Source organism: Felis catus, chromosome F1, assembly GCF_018350175.1.
Source record: "Felis catus isolate Fca126 chromosome F1, F.catus_Fca126_mat1.0, whole genome shotgun sequence".
Taxonomy (NCBI): Eukaryota; Metazoa; Chordata; class Mammalia; order Carnivora; family Felidae; genus Felis; species Felis catus.
In genome coordinates, this window is record NC_058384.1 from 528,390 (window position 1) to 541,900 (window position 13,511).

General features: G+C 61.7%; 1 protein-coding gene across 1 annotated transcript in view; it reads right to left on the reverse strand.

Moving 5' to 3' along the window:
- Positions 1-11,658: 11,658 nt before the first annotated feature.
- Positions 11,659-13,511, reverse strand: part of LOC101082970 (calpain-8) — a 42,468-nt gene continuing 40,615 nt past the window's right edge. The window contains 2 exon segments of the mRNA XM_045049254.1: positions 11,659-12,611; positions 13,166-13,239. Coding sequence (XP_044905189.1) covers positions 12,483-12,611; positions 13,166-13,239 — 203 coding nt within the window. The 3' untranslated portion in view covers positions 11,659-12,482.

The window sequence follows — 13,511 nt, forward strand, 5'->3', positions numbered from 1 at the left end:
ATCGTTCCTCCCGTTCTCAAATGAGAAAATTTAGGGACAGAGAGGTAAGCGACAACCACGTGGCCCATGGCCGCACCGCCTGCGAGCGGCAGAGCTGGGGGGTCACGTCCACGACACTTGCTGATTGAATGGAGTGACACAGAAATCCTGGCTTTTGGAAAAACTCGGCCACGGTTAGCTGTTACTGCTGCTAATTTGGGGCCTTCATGGGCTGGGGCGGGGGGTGCCGAGCAGGGGTGAGGACGTGGAAATCCAGGACCCTGGCGGTCACGTCCCTACTATGCGCTCTCGCTGCCACCCCAGACCTGCCCGCCAACGGGGCGTGTGGCCGACCCCGTGACTGACACCACGTCCTCGTGACACTTGAACTCCGCAAACACAGAGCGCTGCGTTCCAAGGGCAGGGTGGTGGCCGGGCTCCCTCACACCGCAGACGAGGACACTGACGCCCGGAGGAGTCCCTGAACGGGTGTGGGAGCGGCAGGGAGGCGGGGCCCGCCGTCCGGGGTGCCGGCTGGATGTCCCGCACCCCGTGCGCCTCTTGGTTTCCATGAATCCGCGCGTTGGGCACTAGAGTCTCGGCGCGTGACACATGTGCGGGCACAGAATTCACACTCAACAGTCAACTCCACACGCTGGAAACGCAGGACCTGGCGGGGCCTGGAGGGGACAGCGGGGCAGGAGGCAGTCTGGGAAGCGGCCCGAGCCCGGCACGACCCAGCCGCTGCCCCCAGGGGCCGCCGGAGTACGCCCTCCTACACAGCCCCCCAGAACCAGGACGCTCATGCAGGACAGGGTCCTCCCAGCACGGCCCCCGGGACGGCCACTCAGCCTCCATTAGCCCAGAGCTGTCCCCTTGGGAGACCCACAGGCCACAAGCAACTGAGCCCGCGGCCAGGGAAGCACCAGGCTGTATGGACTGTCCTGGGGGGGCCCTGAGGGCCTATCCCTGGGGGCCAAGGGCTGGCCCGAATCCGGTCTGCTTGGTCTGGATGCCTCCCCTGAAAGTGGGGTCGGTGGGGGAGGAAAACGAAACACTCGCAGAGCCCACACGGGAGAGAAAAGCCGGGGAAGAACCACGGAGGCTGTGGGCCCAGATCGGAGTGGGGGTCGGGGGGCAGGCCAGCTGGCGGGAGAGATCCAGGAAGGGGCCCTGGGCCGGGCGTCCTGGGACCCTGGGCGCTCGGCAGAGACCTTCGTCCCTCCTGAGAGCAGAGGCGAGGCCAGAGCCGCCCAAAGACACCCCTGCCGTCCTATGGTTTCCTCAGACACGTGGCTGACCACAGGGTCCTCCCGGGTGACCGCCCGCCACAGAGAAGCGTCTCCTTCTCCGGCCCCTTGCTGGGGCCCCAAGTTCAGGGCACCGCACACCCGGCCCCTCTGGCCAGGGCCCCAGCCCTCTGTCCGCCAGGCTGCGAGGCTCCAGCTGCGGGGGACGGTCGAGTGCTGGAAACAAGGGGGAGGGGTGCGGGGGGAGGAGGAAAGGAGGGCACAGGTGAGGGAAGAGCTCACGCCTTTGCGGGGGCACCGAGCCAGCCTGAGGCCGATCTGGGCCCCGAGGCTGGGGCGAGGTCAGGAGGGACCGTGGGGCCCATTCGGGGTCCTGGACACTGTGCTCTCCCGACATCAGACCACACAAAGTTCTGAGAGACGGAGCAGGCCGCCTTTGGGAAGCCTCTCGCTGCAGGGCCAGAGCGTGGGGGCTCCAAGGAGGGTGATTCAGGAGGCCTCCCCTGGGGCCGGCCACGGGAGAGGGAAGGAGCCCGGATCCAGCGGCGGGAGGGGAGGCGGAGCCCGGAGGCGGGCACAGGCCAGGAATCAGCAAGCTGGGCCGAGACCGAGGGGCACCAAGAACCTGGGGGGAGGGCCAGGTACACGGGGAGAGGACCCGGGGACAGGGAGAATCTCAGACCCTGCAGGACGACGGTGCACGGATCCCCAGAAGGCAGCCGGACCCCCAGGACACAGCCAGAGGCGGTCAGCCTGGAGAAGGGCTGGGGGTCCGGGCCCGACCGCCAGAAAGGAGCAGAGAGGAGACCGGGAAGGAGGAGGCGAGAAGCCGAGGAGGGGACACGTGGCCTCGTGGCAGGGGGCGCGGCGGGGACAGGCAGGGCCCCCCCGGACGCCGGGATGGGCAGGAGGGGAGTGAGCAGGGAAGTGTGCCCGTTCGGAGCGGCGGATGCCATGCGGCCCCGGGGCACCGAGACGCACTCTTCAGGCTAACGTTCTCCCGGCACGTGAGGGCGCGGCTTTCCCTGACTCACCGCCACAGGACGTGCCAGCATTAAACAAGCAATGAAAGCCCCGGTGACACAGGTGCTGCGACCCTCCGGCCGCTTCCTCCTGCCCATGCGGGCCAACCACAGACCCCACCGCCCTCCCTCGGAGCGAGCCCAGCGGCCCAGCGGCCCCCTCCCCCTCACGGGCAGCAGGCTGAGCTGAGCCACTGTCCCTGTCACCGCTGTGACGTCCAGCCCCCCGCAGCTTCTCTCCTGCTCCTGCTCCTGCTCAGATCGTCTGGTCTCCCGGGCGCCCCACGATTCTCCCCTCACCTCACCATGCGTTTTCTCCGAGGCCACAAGGTGCCGGACGTCCCGCGACCGCTCGGGAACCCGTGCTGAATGAGTGAGCCTCCAGCGTCTGGGACGAGCCCCTCGTGAGTCTACGTGACCCGCCACAGCGGGACCTGCAGACCAGGGCGCCAGCCACGGCGGAGCCCACTTTGCAGCTCTTCCCGCACCCGGGGGGCCTCCCTGGGGCACGGGCTCCCCTCCCGAGGCACCTGCTCCTGCGGGGCTGAGTCTCAGTTCGGCGGGGTCTCGCCTCTGAGTGTCTAAGCTCCCGTGTCCTTCCTCTCTGCTCGTGGACCCCACAGGCAGTGGCAGCTGCTATGAGCGCTCTCGCTGCATTTACTGAGTGGTTACGAAGGTCGCAGCAACAATGTGTCACGTTGATCGTTCTTTTCGGACAGCTGCCGCGATTCCTGTATCCTGCTGGACCTCAGTGCACGGCCAACGCCGCCACTCAGGACCACCCACTGCCCACAGCCTCGCAGCTGTAAGCCGGCGCGGGGGTGGGGATGGCCCCCCCACGTCTCCACCACTGCCCATAGCTTCTGGCCGGGGCCACCTGTCTCACACCTGCAGCTCTCCTCACGCTGTAGCCGCACGCCCAAGGGCAAGGATCCAATCTCACTCATGCCTGCGGCCCTGCCACCGCCTAGCATGCGTCCCCGCACATAGTAGGTGTTCCGTTATGCATAGTGAGCCTGACAGAGTCCGGTAATCCGGAGTCCGGTAATCCAATTAAGCCGACACGGTACGGAAGCCACTTGTCTGCACTGTCCAACCTCATATAAACACCAAAGAAGAAAACGAAGGTGAAAGGTCCACGTGTCGGTAAAAACCCCCACAGAACAGAAAAAGAGGAAGAAGCCGGAGTCTGCTTCCATCAGCGCAAAATGGGACTCGAGGCTTGACACGCGGCCAGCGCCCCGAGAGGCCCCCCCCCCCCGGCCGCGATGCGGGCGTGTCGTCGGTTACATTTCTGTGTTGGTATTTGCTCTGTCGCGGGTTCCCAAGGAAGCCGCGCCTGCCTGAGTTCCCCCACTGGCCCGCAGCCCCCAGCCCAGCAGGACCCTGCCAGCGAGGCTTCCCTCCTCTTCCTCCTCTTCCCCCCAGCGCCCCCCCCCCACTTCTGGAGGAGCGTCTGTTAGAATCATTTGTGCAACAGACAACAACCCTTTAGAGCTGCCGGTGGGTCCCCTATGTGATCAGGGAGTGCGCCGAGTGGGATTCAGAACTTAATCATTAATCAGTGAATGTTCCGGGGCCGCAGGTATGGTGGGGAGCCCGTGCACTTTGCCCCAGCTGAGCTTCCGGATCGCTTTTCAGCTGCAGGGGAGCACTTCCGGCCTCACCAGGGATGCTCCCCATGAAGGACTGTCCCCGGGGCCTCTTCTCCTCTCCGGGCGGTCAGGATGGGCCTCGGAGCCCCAGCTGGCTGCCTGTCAGGGTGCTCCGCCCACCCCCCTCACCCCCCCACCAGTGGCAGCAGCCACAGAACCCCCGGGGTCTGCAGACGGTCCTCCTGCCCAAGGATGGAGGTCAAGGACACCACACCGTTAAGCGACCTGAGCCTCAGGAGGCCAAGGGTCGTGCCCTATCCGGAGTAGTCTGGAAGTATTGCCTCTGACATACAAAGGAACCGCGCCCTGGACAGGATCATGGCAGGAAGATGGGAATAAGCAAAGAAGGGTCCCACGGGGCTGGAGTGACAGAACCTTCCAGAAGAGGCTTCTCCAAACGACTGCGTCTTTCTCCCAGGCTCTCGCCTTCTCTCATGCTGTTCCCTGCACCCAGGGCAGCTCCCCTCTCATTGTCCAGTGGTTGCACAATGCCTGGGGTAAAGCTCATGCTTAATAAGTATTTACTGAGCAAATGAAGAAAGTTCCAGCTGTCAGCTGCCCACCCACCTGCACGAAGCCCGCTCCCCCTCCTGAGGCAGCATGGAACACTCCATCCCCTTGTGGCCTGACTTTTCCGCACCCCAAACATTGATGTCATGCTCCTTCAAGCTGTCATTACTTGTCTATGAATCTGTCTGCCCCATTAGACAGGAAGCTGTCAGAGGCGGGCACCTGTCTTACTCATGTTCCCACACTGCCCGGCAACTCCCAGGGTGAGCACTGAGCCTCACGCATAGTTGATGTTTGAGACACGTGTATGGATTGAATTCCTGAGTGGAACTGCTCCACTGCCTGAGGATGGTGAGGGGATGCCCCTCCGGGTCACCAGGAGGAGGCTGGACCACACAGGAGCCCCTGTGCCCACTGGGTAGGCGTCCTGGGCACATCCACGCATGGGCCTCTGGAACCCTCCGCGTCAATCTCTCTGTAGGGACCACGGGCTGGCCACCCCAAGACAGTCTACAGTGAAATGTAGGTTGTTCTAAGATAAAATCAACGAACGCCCGAAGGACTCAGGAAGAAACTTTGAACAATCGCGCCCCCCCCCCGACCATGCTCCTAAAGAGGAATTTCGATAAAGGACCTATAGCTGGAAGAGTGCCATCCACAGATTCCATTTTACCTTCAGAAACTTCGCTGTGCAGCAGGGCACCTCTCACCTCCCGCAAAGGGCCGTCCCCCCCGCAGTGTCCCCGGGCCCCCACCCCTCTCCTTAGCCCAGGACAGCACGTGCACCTCACTTCCCCCGACTTGAAATCTCACAAGGGTGTGGATTCCCTTACGTACAAAACTAAATTTTATTTTCTGTTAATCTCCCTCTTGTCAAATTAATTCTCAATGAGCCAGAAGAGCCTTGGACAGAGGGAAATTCCTTCCTCCCCAACGCCTTCCGGAGTGTAAACTGATGAACTTGACCACGGAACCTGTCGGCTTGAATTTCGTCACCAGGTAACTTCGCTCAATTCCCAGTCCTCTCCTCCTCGTTGGTTTCAGCTCCATCCAAGCCGGAACGGAAGGCTTGCCCCAGCACCTCCTAAAATCTGGAGAGTTCCCTTCTGCTCTCCCGGTGTTTTGCTAACAGAGCCATGCCCCCTGGTGAAAACCCAGACCCAGGTCCCATTGGCCGTGTTTTCCCTGCCTGGTGTCGTTGGGGCCGCCCCACCCTCAAGCCAGAAGGGATGCTTGCTGGCATGTTGACTCTGGGAACACGGCTGAACCTCAGGACCCTCTCACTTGGGCCCAAAAGCCAGGCCTAAAAGCAAATCACGGTCACAAGACCCACTGTGCCTCAAACAACAAAAACAAGCCCCAAACCAGTAAAAATCCTGGCGTTTACGGCCTGCTTCCCAGCACGTGGGCACTGCTCCGTGTGGTTCGTGAAGCGTACCGTTTACCCTCACAATAACCCCGTAAGGTGTGTATTCTTGTGGCCCCGTTTACAGGCGAGGAAGCTGAGGCACAGAGGCCTGCGGGACGACGACAGTCCGGGAAATGAGCAGAAACGTGCTTACAGGCGGGGAGCAGTGGTGATTCATGCTGAACTTCCGGCCCAGGGGGTCCCACCCCTTTGGAGAGGTCTGGAGGGCACCCTGTGCCCTTCCCACTTCTCCACCACATGCACACGCAGGCCGGTGCACTGAGGCCTCACGACCGTTCCTCTTGTGAGTCTCCTGCCCCCCTTGTCAGTCGGCGGCCGAGCCGGGTGCCTTCTGGCTCAGCGGACCAATGTGACAAACAGGGACGGAACCCGCTTTCAGGCGTCTCCTCCCTGAAAGCTGGGCCTCGGTACAGGAGGCAGGACTGGGAAGGGGAGGCTCCTGGAGGCCAGGGAAGCCCCCCGAGCCTCGACATGGAGCCACGGCCAGGAGCAGAGACCCCGCCTCCCAGGACCGCGCGCGGAGGTGGCCACCACAGTGGGGGGAAATTAGGCCCCTTCCCCGTATTCCGGTGCCCTGCGAGCCAGCGTACGCGGCCCTGGGGAGAGGGAGGAGGCCGGAGGAACGGGCACTTGGCGTGAGATTTATTTCGTCCAGCGGCCCGGCTCGAGACCAGAAGGGGCAAGGTGAGGTCCCCCCTCAAACAGACTAACCAGAAAAGTTCATTTTGGAGTCAACCCGGAGAGTTGAATATAGATTGGTTTTTAGGTGTGATTAAAGAATTACTGTTAATTTGTTAGGTGGGATATCCGGGTGCCTGGGTGGCTGGGTCAGTTTAGCGGCCAACTCTTCATCTCAGCTCAGGTCTTGATCTCAGGGTCGTGAGTTCAAGCCCCACACTGGACTCCATGCGGGATGTGGAGCCTACTTTAAAATAAAATAAAACAAGAAAATTAAAATTAAATTAAATGATAAAATTAAGTTAAAATAAAATAAATATAAAATAAGAATAAAATAAAGAAATATAAAATGAAATGAAATGTAATAAGATAAAATATAAAATAAAATAAAACAAAATTTGTTAGGTGGGATAATAGTATTGTGACTGCGTAATAAAATGTCCTTTCTAGAAGGGCATAATTTAAGGTAAAATGTCACAATATCGATGATTTACTTCAGCAAAATTCTTCAGCAAAGAATGGTCGTATATGGAGTTTCAGTATACATTTCCTTCACCTTTATTTATATCAGATTTATACAAAATCAATATTTTATAAATATGTAAATGTGTAAATAAATACATGAATTTATATGTAACTTAATAAGTGATAATGTGTCTAGAACATGTATAAAATACAAATGCATACATATCAGTAACATAAATTTTTTCAAGTGGAAATGCAGTCCCCGCCCCAGCCCCACCCCTGCCCGTCCCCCAGCCCCGCCCCTGCAGCCCTGCACCTGCTCTGGAGCAGGACACCTCAGGGATTCGGTGGCCCAGACCACGTCCCTTATTTCCACCCCGCAAAGCCCTGTGCCTCATCAGCTGTGAGCCGCACTGGCCTCCAGAAACATGAGTGACACCTGCCTTTACGACGCGCAAACTCCAGTGGTGGCGCTTTGCCCCGTTGCTGGCGGGCCGTCCGCCAACGGGTGGCTGATGTCATCCTTTACAAAGACCCCAAGCCGGACGTGCACGTGGCCGGTCCCACAGGACTGAAGGTGGACGGTTCCAGGACACGTGTCCCCGTCCCTGCTTGGACCGCAGTCCCACACCCGTAACGTGGTGGCTGCCGATGGCGGGGGGCACACGGCAGGACATCGGGAGCTCGCGGGAGGGGCCCCTGCTGCCCACGGTGGGGCCGCGGTCTGCTCCTGGGCTCCAAGCTGCTCTGGTGACCGCGCACACAGTCACAAGAGGGCCGTCCCGGGACGAAGCTGACGGGAAGCCCTGCGTGCGGGCAGGATGGGCCTGGCGGGCTGCAGCCATCCCGAGCACCCAGCGCACCTGAAGCCTGCCACCCGAGCGCTGGCTCCGCGCTCCCAGGGGTCTCGGCTGAGTCTGGGGACTGCGTGGGGGCGCGTGTCTCCCACGTTCCCAGGAGGAAATGCAGCAGGCCTTTCCGGGCGCAGTGACAGGGCTCTGCAGGCAGTGGGGACCGGAGCTACGGAGGAAGGGGCCAGACCCGAAGCCGCTGCCCGGCCGGCCACGCCGTGTGGTCTCCCACAGAGGACGTGGGGACGCTGAGAGCCCACACAGACCCTCTGCACGAATCAAAGGCCACCCCCCCCCATGCCCCTGGTGTCATGGAGCGGGGCAGGGGCCGCGTGTCTCCCCAGGCCCCTGCCCTCCACACCTCCACAGAGGCCCGGCGGTGATGTACCCACACCCCAGTCCCCCTGCTTCTGCTGCCACGGCTTACTGGGAGCGACTGCAACCCCCCCCCGCCCCCTTCCCGCTGGGAGACCCTCCTCATTGGCAAAGAAAAGGACCAAGTTTTCAGAGGGCCTACATTGTGCCGGGCGCTGACCTGGGCTCCAGGGAGCTGCGGAAGCACGCGGTGATGGGTCGGTGGAGAGGGCGCAGATAGGGGAGGCACAGGACACCACGGGGGCCTCCCCGGGGACCACGCGTTGCAGCCCCGGATTCCAGGAGGCCGACCGGCTGACGCAGCCTCACCCAGGAGGGAAGAAGAGGTCACATCAAAAAGCAACGTCTCCAACCGCCTCGGTCCAGGGGAACACAGGAGCATAACGTGAGCTTGCAGGGGTGTGAGAGGCGAGCTCTGTACTGCTGGGACCTTTACCCACCTCCTGGGCTGCACAGGTGAGGCGTCCCCCACAACCTGTACTGGGGACGTGAGACCCCACAGCAAACACCATTTTATGATGAGACTATTTTTTTGGTTACCAGACTATCCGCGAAAGTAGTTGAAGCCTGCGGGGCCTTAAAAGAAAACCCCCTGGGAGTGGCCACCTGGCTCGGCCAAAGGTCCAACTTCAGCTCAGGTCATGATCTCCCGGTTCGTGAGTTTGAGCCCTGCATCGGGCTCTGTGCTGACAGCTCGGAGCCCGGAGCCTGCTTCGGATTCTGCGTCTCCCTCTCTCTCTGCCCCTCCCCTGCTCACGCTCTGTCTCTCTCAAAATAAATACTTAAAACATTTTTAATAATTAAGAAATAAAAGTCTGTAAAAAAAATAAAATAAAGTTACTGCAAGTTGATTACAACACAGCACTTTATTTTCTTTTTAATCTTTATTTTTGAAAGAGAGAGCGCTAGCAGGGGAGGGGCAGAGAGAGAGGAAGAGAGAGAGAATCCCGAGCAGGTTCCGAGCTGTCAGCACAGAGCCCCACGTGGGGCTCGAACCCACGAACCACGAGATCATGATCTGACCGAAGCTGGACGCTCGGTCCGACCTGGGGCTCGACTGAGCCCCCAGGTGCCCCTCACGTCACTTTAAACGTACGCAGCCATTCTGTACTTGAAGTGTAAGGAAGAATCAGGCCAAATCCCCTTGTCCTCCAAGAACGGGGTGGGGTGGGGCTTGTGCTGGGTCAGCGAGCACCTGACCAACAGCAGCAGGGCTGGGGGACAGGCAGGTGCTGGCCCCAGGTTGCCCCATGTCACCCCGGGAGCGGACAAGGAAGAACACGGCCGCTGGAACAGACCTGCCTCCTCCCCCGCCGTCAGGACGGAGCGCTGCCTGCAGGGGCGACACCCGGAGCCCCTGCCCCAGCTAAAGGCCTGTGCCCGTGCCCTCCGGCCGTGCTCCTGGGAGGGGTGTGCATCCAGCTCTGCTTCCAGAAGAAGACTACCCTCCGCCAGAGCCGCAGGGGCCAAGGCGTGTGCGTGGTTTCTCTCCAGCAGCTCGCTGGCAGGGGCTGAGTGGCTGTCCCCCTCGCATCCACGCGTGAAGCTGGACCCCAGGCACCAGCTGTAGGTGGCGGGGCCCGCGGGAGGAGACCAGGATCTGATGGGCCCCAGCAGGTGGGGTCCCCATGACCGGGTCTGTGCCCTGCGAGCGCCCCAGAGAGCCTGCCCCCTCCCTGCTCTCCGCCTGCACACACAGTGAGGATCGCGGCCCAGGGGGCTCTCCCCGGAGCCCGGCCACCCGCGCGCGGATCTTGGCCCTCTGGGCCCCGGGATCTGTGGGCCCCTGGATCCACAGCTACGGCAGCCACAGCAGGCTCACACCTTCCTCCCCCTTCCCGAGGCCGCGGGGGGAGAGCCAGCAAGGATGCTCTGACTTCCAGGCCACCAGCGAGGAAGGGAGACCCCCCCCCCTTCCTCACAAGGGCAGGAAGCAGCCACCCATGCGTCCTCGTCCTCGTCTGGCCCGCGGACCCCGGAGGCAGCCCCCCCATCTCCACCCCTGCAGCTCAGTTTTCCCAAAACCCCTCTCCTGAAGGAGGACCAGCAGAGCCCTCCCCACCCTGCACAACACTAGACGAAGGCAGGAACCGTTTGGGCCAAACTTTAATTCACTTCCGTCTGCCCTCTGGGCTCCGGGGTCGGCTTGAACACTGAGCCCCGGCCCCCAGACTGCCGGGTGGGACAGGCCGGGGTCTGCGCGGGGACAGTGACAGGCAAGGAAGGTAGGAAGAGCCGCCTGTCAGGGACCGAGGCTCACAGAACTGCGAGGGGAGGAAAGCGCGGGCGGGCGGGCGGGCGGAGCATCCCCGATGGCCACGAGCCCGGGTCGGACCAACACACAGCTGAGCCACGGCAAGAGAAGGACACCAGGGTGAGCCGTGTGCCTGCCGGAGACGCTCTCCCGCGACACGTCCACGCGCCAGAGAGCGCTGCCCGATAAGGAAGCCCTCAGCTCAGTCACCCGCCCCCACGAGCAGAAACGTGACTTAGGAAAGGCTTAGACCCGAGAGGAACTGCCCCAAACAGGTGTGTGCGTGTGTGTGTGTACAAGCACACGCATGTACACACTCACTTCCAGGTGAACCAGGTGGACCTCCTCGGGCATGTTTCCCGGAAGACCTTCCCCAGGTCCCTGGACCCAAGCCACGGACACTCCCACCTGTCGCTGGCTTCTGACCCCCTGGTCTGCGTTAATCTGAGACCTCCGGTCCTGGAAGTCAGGCCTTAGATGGCCCACCACCCACAGCTCCGTTCACACTAACAAGGGCTGCACCCCCGAAATTATCTTCGCGGTCATAATCAACACACGTGCTCGGACGGCTGCACGGCGACAGCCTTCCTCCCTGCGGTGCCCGCCCGAGAACTCAGCACAGGTCACCCCCCTTACGTCCACGCAGCCCCCCTTACGTCCAGGAACCTCCAAGTCCCACCAGCAAGCAGTTCCTCAAAGAGGAAGAGCTGCCACTCTGGTCCTCGTCCAGCAGCCCGAACAGTTCTGGAGCGCCAGAGAAGGAAGGAGATTAAGGGCGGTCCTGGGCTTTGGAACCGCCAGAGAGCTGCCTCTGTGCACCCACCGCCCCCCCAGGAAGCCCCTCCCTGACCCCCCAGCTCCCGCCTGCTTCAGGGACTCTGAAAAGCTGCGCATAGATTTAGCGCGCAGGGTGGGTTGGGGGGCACGTGGCCCCCTGCCCCAGGGGACAAACCGCAGTTGTGAGCAGAGACGGTCTCTGGTCCTCTCCACCCTCCGAAGCTCTAGGAACCTGCCATTGTTTCCAGGCGGTGGAGGGAAGAGGGAACTGTGGACAGACCACGGTGGCCCCCTTGGTGGATGACCCCCTCTGTCAGCTTCGTGTCTGGCTGCCCCGCCCGCTCCTGTTAGAACCACCTCCCGGCCCTCAGTGAAGAAACCCCTCCCTTAGCAGGATGCCTTGTCGTGAGGCCACAGCCCGATGGGGAGGGAGCCCACTCACTGCCCATCCAAGGGGTCTCCAGCCCCACTGACATGATCCCCAGGGAGGCACAGGTGACAACAGACAGTGAAAGCCATTTCACCACTACGGGGACGCCATCAGCCTGGCCCAGTGATTGCACTTAGCAGTCAACAACCTGAACCACGAGCGGGCAAACTATTGATGCGGCAGCAGCGTTTGGAGTCTCCAAGAAAGGCAGTCTCTGACCTTGGACGTGGCCTGAGTGTGCCCCGCCTCCCCCAGGAGGTCCTCCTGGCTCCACCGACCAACTTGCCCCGGCCCCCCGCACCTGCAGCGAACTGGGAGGGACTGAGGGACAGGGACTCACCAAAGAGGGCCTCCGGGCCGGTCACACAGGCAAAGAAGCCATCGAAGTCGATGCAGCATCTGTCGTGGTGTACCACAGGGCAAGGGTCTGCTGCCCCCCGGCTGCTGAGCGTGAAACCCACAGGGAGGGCCCGGGTCACGGCAGGGTGGGGCTCTGGTTGACACGGCCAGCCTCCTCCAAGGTCTTATTGTCACCCCATGGCAATCCTGGGAGCCGCCCCGCCTCAGGACGAGCCTGGCACTGAACTAGGCCCGTGGCCCTGGCACCCGTCCAGCTGCACATCGCGGCCACTGCTGCAAGAAAGGGCGCCTTCTGCCCGGCACCCTCCCAGCAGCCGCGAGGGCCCTGGGAGAAGCCTGGATGTCGCGCTGAACAGACCCCTGGGGGGGGGAGGCGCTCGAGCCACCGTCACGTGGATGCCCCACGGAGGAGAGTCACCGCCATGATCGCCAGCCCAGTAGGAGTATTTACAGTGAGACGCCTGTCCCCGAGGCTCGTCTACACTGCACGTCCTCACCTGCTTTCCTGAGGGCCACCCTCAGGTCGTGGGCGTCGATGGCCCCCGAGTGGATGTGATCGGTTTCCCCATAAACCAACTAGAGCAGAAGAGAAACCAGGTAGAAAGAGCCTCTGGGGGCCCTGCCAGAGCTATGCCCTCCACTCACGGCTTCCCTGACCCCCAAGAAGCTTCCGGAACAAAGGTGAGAGCTGGGCTGAGGGCCAGAGATGTCCCCTCTGCGCCCTAAACAGCAGGGCGTTCCTCGAAGGGCTCGGCACTGGCACCTCATTGCCGTCCCAGGCCCTCCTGAACCACATGTCCGGGTTCTGTGCTGGGTTTGAACGTGATCAGCATCTGTGCAGACTAGGGTGGGAAACAGACCAGGACTGAGTGCCTGGGGGGGCGAGGGGCCGGAAACAGGACTGAGAAGGGCGCCCCCCCAGGATGTCCCCCACCTGCAGGGGGGAGCGAGGGGCTGGAAACAGGACCTAGGAGGCCCCCCTGCAGGATATGCCCCACCTCGGGGCGAGAGGCTGGAAACACAACCTAGGAGGTCCCCCCAAGACAGTCCCCATCTGGGGGGCAAGAGTCTGGAAACACGACCCAGGAGGCCCCCCCAGGACAGCCCCCACCCCAGAAGAGAAGACTCACCAGGTACCTCTGAATCTTCAGCCAAATCACCCTGAATTCTGCCAGCCCCAGGGTGCCCTTTCCATGGCTCTGGGCTCCGTAAAGGCCAACACGCCCACCATCCACAGGACCACCTTCTCTTGTGACCACAGTGACCACCTTCTCTTGTGACCGTCCTGTCATAAGGCCTCAATGAGCCACCCACGTGTGCAGGGAGCGGGGCCCCGGGGGGACCACGGTGGGGAGGGTGGTGGGAAACCAATTCAAATGAAGATTAAAGAGTCAGGCACCCACTACGGCCCCCTCTGAGGTCAGGCGCAGAGCAAAGGGCAGGTCGTGAGCCCAAAGACCTTGGAGCAGCATCGCT